We start from the raw sequence: 3,517 nt of genomic DNA, 5'->3' as shown, positions 1-3,517 counted from the left end.
GGGGGCATGCCCCCGGACCCCCCTAGCTGTGACTAGAACTATGGAAACCGGTCACCCAAACCCTCTGGATCCGACAGCGCAACGGTAACAGATTTTAACCGGCACGCCATGACAAATATGTCTGACTTACCTACAGGCACGCCACGACGAATACGGCTGACTCACCTATTGGAAAATGTGCACAGATGATGCAGACGAGTCGAAAGCCGATGTACAGGTTCCGAGGATCCTTTTCCCCGTCTAGGACTTGTATGAATCCAAAAACAAAATCGGCCCCCAGCGGCAACACATCTGTGTGTAGGAAAAATATTGGCATAATCTAATAGTAAACACAGAATGAATGTAATTCACATACGCTTAAAGAACTATGTGCACAGGGACACATTCACAATGGAGGGAACAGGGTGGTTCAGTGAAGGATAAGAATGTAGAGGTCAAATTTAGAGAAAAGCTGCTCATTTTCCTCTGGAAAAGTGACCAGCATAATGATAATGTTTGTCAGTGGTCAATTGTTCACCATCACGCTACTCAAAATATGAGCTTGCAAAAGTTAAAAGGTTTGTTTAAAGGGACACGATGAAAAAAATTGTTAAAAATTCGTTCGAGGGATATTTTTTGTTCGTTCAAACTTTGAAAAATAGTTTTTCACTCATCTCCCTTTAAAAACACTGTACTTTATAGCACCATTCCCAAAAATGAGTAAATCTAACTCGTGAAAATAGAGAATTACCCGTATAAAGATAACACACACTATCGATGCATTGCTTTTGACTGTTATACTCTAACCTGTAAGCCTGTGATCCAGCAGTGTTGCAATCGTTGAAAATACGGCACGCCTGTCAGCCTGCATGTGTGCTTGTACTTGAACCTCCTTAAATATTCCCCTTAGCAGACTCGCAATGTCCTCTTCCAATAGATTTTTACACCCACTCTGAAACAGGCCATAATTAGCAAGATACCAAAATCAATTTCTGGAACAATATCAATCGTGTACGTGAAAAGTTTAAGAAAGCTAGACCAGCAATCATCGGCAAAGCTAATTATTTAGAGCTATATTTTTATTCTCGGTAGATGCAGCCGCTCATGCTAATCCATGCCAAATTCTGATGTCACGAGACAAACAGACGAAACAACAAAGCTGTTGTCATAGTTACGAAGTAACAAGTACAAGTATCAAACAGACTTTCGTTAGAAATTACTGCTAATTCAATAGTCACAATGTATGCTGTTGCTACTGGCAACAACTCAACTCACAACCACCTTCTACACTTACCGATGCTAGCAGTCCGCGCAATACATGTGGTATCACCGAGTGATGATCTTTGAGTCTGTCCACAAGGAAGGTTACCAGAACACCAACTAGATAAAAAGATGCAATAATGAAAATTACGAGTGTTATGGCACATTACTCGCACAACATAATTAAAGGGGTGTGACAACAATACCACTATTACAACTTCGAATATTGCCTAGCCTACTGATTAGACAGGTTTCTGTTGTTGTTGTTGTTTTCGGTTTCTTTATTTTATACTGGACTCCAAGGGTTTAATTCCACATCAGTGGAAACCCACTCCAGGAATCTGGCTCGGTCCAGTTTTGGCAGCTCTCACGCTTGTTCTCCATGTGACACGATCCAAGGGGTCTACAGCGTTCATTTCTCATACTAGGGGGTACAGAATATGCCCCTTGTTAGCTACACACTATGAGTACGTGCATTGAGCATATATCTGCACACCTCTTTCTTCACTGCTTGCCAGATGGAAGGTAGAAATGGCTTGAGACTTTCAGCTCCATATGGCTCTGCACACTCCGCCTGAAAAGCAAGCACTCCACTGTGTATACCGACCTATTTACCAGTAACGCAGTTTTATAGTTACCTATATATGTATATATGTATATACGTACATATATAATATACGTACATGTATGTATGTATGTATGTATGTATATTATATACCGACATGTTTATGAGTATAACCCCTTGACATTTTACATTCACGGCCATCGAGATCAGATGCTACTTGCAAATATATCAGTAGGAAAATAAACTGACCCTGTTCAAGGGAGAGGAAGATATAAATTCCCGCAAAATAATTTTGGTCTGCCTACCCGTTGGCTGCAAAAACTCACCTGCAATGCCCCCTACGCTACCTCATATATACCTACCCCTCGCCTCTTGATTAGTGCCCCCCCCCAGGTAACCCCACAGCTCCCGCTGGGTGGATGGGGGGGGGGGTATCTTCCACACTGGGAATCTCCTATAAATGATACCTCCCCCCCCCCACTGACGTGTGTAACGCGGTATAAACTACGAGAGTACTGCATACCAGCATCATCACCTAAGGTAATCTCTTATAGACAATTTACCTGCCTGACACTGAAATGCATAATGCGGTATAAACTACGAGACTATACTGCATACCAGCGTCATCACCTAAGATAATCTCTTATAGACAATACCTGCTGGACACTGACACGCATAATGCGGTATAAACTACGAGAGTACTGCATACCAGCGTCAGGAGAGAGTCAATCTTCGCCGACTGCATGTCGGATGACAGCTTGTCCAGGAGTAGCGGGAGGCAGTAGGGAGCGAAGCCGGGATACGCCGCCAGAGAGCTGCGCAGCATCAGTACCAGGTCATCCTTCTTCACAGCATACGGGTCTGTAGCTGGCTGCAAGCACAATATAGGTACGAGCGGCTCAATATTCCTGTTCAAATGAAGGGGTTATTGCGAAATTATTGCTCAGAAACGCTCAATCTAAAAAAAATATAGCTAAATATAGTCTCACCTCACAGCGGATATATTACTGATTACACCAATTTGAAAAACACTAAGAATTTATGCAGTTATAGCATAGAAAATTGGATTCGAATACATTATAATATCATGGCATATTTGATTATGGCGACAATAACTTTGCAAATGGCACATGGAGAATATATCTAAGTACGAAGGTTCTAAGACATTTTTTCATTACTTTAGACAGTTTCTGTTACTCAAGCGATATATAAGGATATAGGCGCTGTTATAACGATAAGTGTCATAAAAGTGGGGAAAACACGATATTATGTTCGAAATAAATACTTTAAGTCACAAGGACGCGTATGTGTTGTCAATGATTGCAGGGTGGTACTTACAGGCGTGTAGTCGATGGGAAAGTAACAGGAGACGACTTCAAACAGGTCCTCTGAGAAGTTTTCTGTAGACAAAGAGTAATCAATCAAAAAGTGAAACCACACTATCGAGGAGAGCATGCACATTCACCGGTTGCTTACACGTGTGCGCAGGAGGAGAACCCAGTGGGGCTAAAAACCTAAGTGTGTTTTCTCGAAACATTCAGCATTAAATTCAAAGTTGAGAAACTACACGTAAATCAGTAGACATCAGAACTATGACAGTAGCAATAGTCACATTTCTACCAAACTTGGCATAGACAGCGCAACGCAGGCGCGGATTTAGGCCGGTTTGCACCGATTTCCAGAAACCGGTCACAGGCTGGGTATCTTCAGAAT

General features: G+C 42.1%; 1 protein-coding gene and 1 long non-coding RNA gene across 2 annotated transcripts in view; both read right to left on the bottom strand.

The window, feature by feature from the left end:
- LOC106808110 (MMS19 nucleotide excision repair protein homolog) overlaps nt 1-3,265 on the bottom strand; it is a 13,658-nt gene extending 10,393 nt beyond the window's left edge. Inside the window, exons 1-6 of the mRNA XM_014810685.1 lie at nt 3,143-3,265; nt 2,514-2,675; nt 1,711-1,813; nt 1,274-1,359; nt 787-931; nt 166-291 (exon numbers count right to left, since the gene is read on the bottom strand). Of these exons, the coding sequence (XP_014666171.1) occupies nt 166-291; nt 787-931; nt 1,274-1,359; nt 1,711-1,813; nt 2,514-2,675; nt 3,143-3,265 (745 nt within the window). The remainder of the gene's footprint in view (nt 1-165; nt 292-786; nt 932-1,273; nt 1,360-1,710; nt 1,814-2,513; nt 2,676-3,142) is intronic.
- On the bottom strand, nt 172-1,361 carry LOC106808126. Its single transcript, XR_001393750.1, has 3 exons — nt 1,274-1,361; nt 787-931; nt 172-291 (listed from the first exon to the last, which is right to left on the bottom strand). It is a non-coding gene; the product is annotated as an uncharacterized LOC106808126 (long non-coding RNA).
- Nucleotides 3,266-3,517: the final 252 nt, after the last annotated feature.

Source organism: Priapulus caudatus, unplaced genomic scaffold, assembly GCF_000485595.1.
Source record: "Priapulus caudatus unplaced genomic scaffold, Priapulus_caudatus-5.0.1 Scaffold254, whole genome shotgun sequence".
Classification (NCBI taxonomy): domain Eukaryota; kingdom Metazoa; phylum Priapulida; class Priapulimorpha; order Priapulimorphida; family Priapulidae; genus Priapulus; species Priapulus caudatus.
This window is presented reverse-complemented; position numbering and strand designations above follow the sequence as displayed.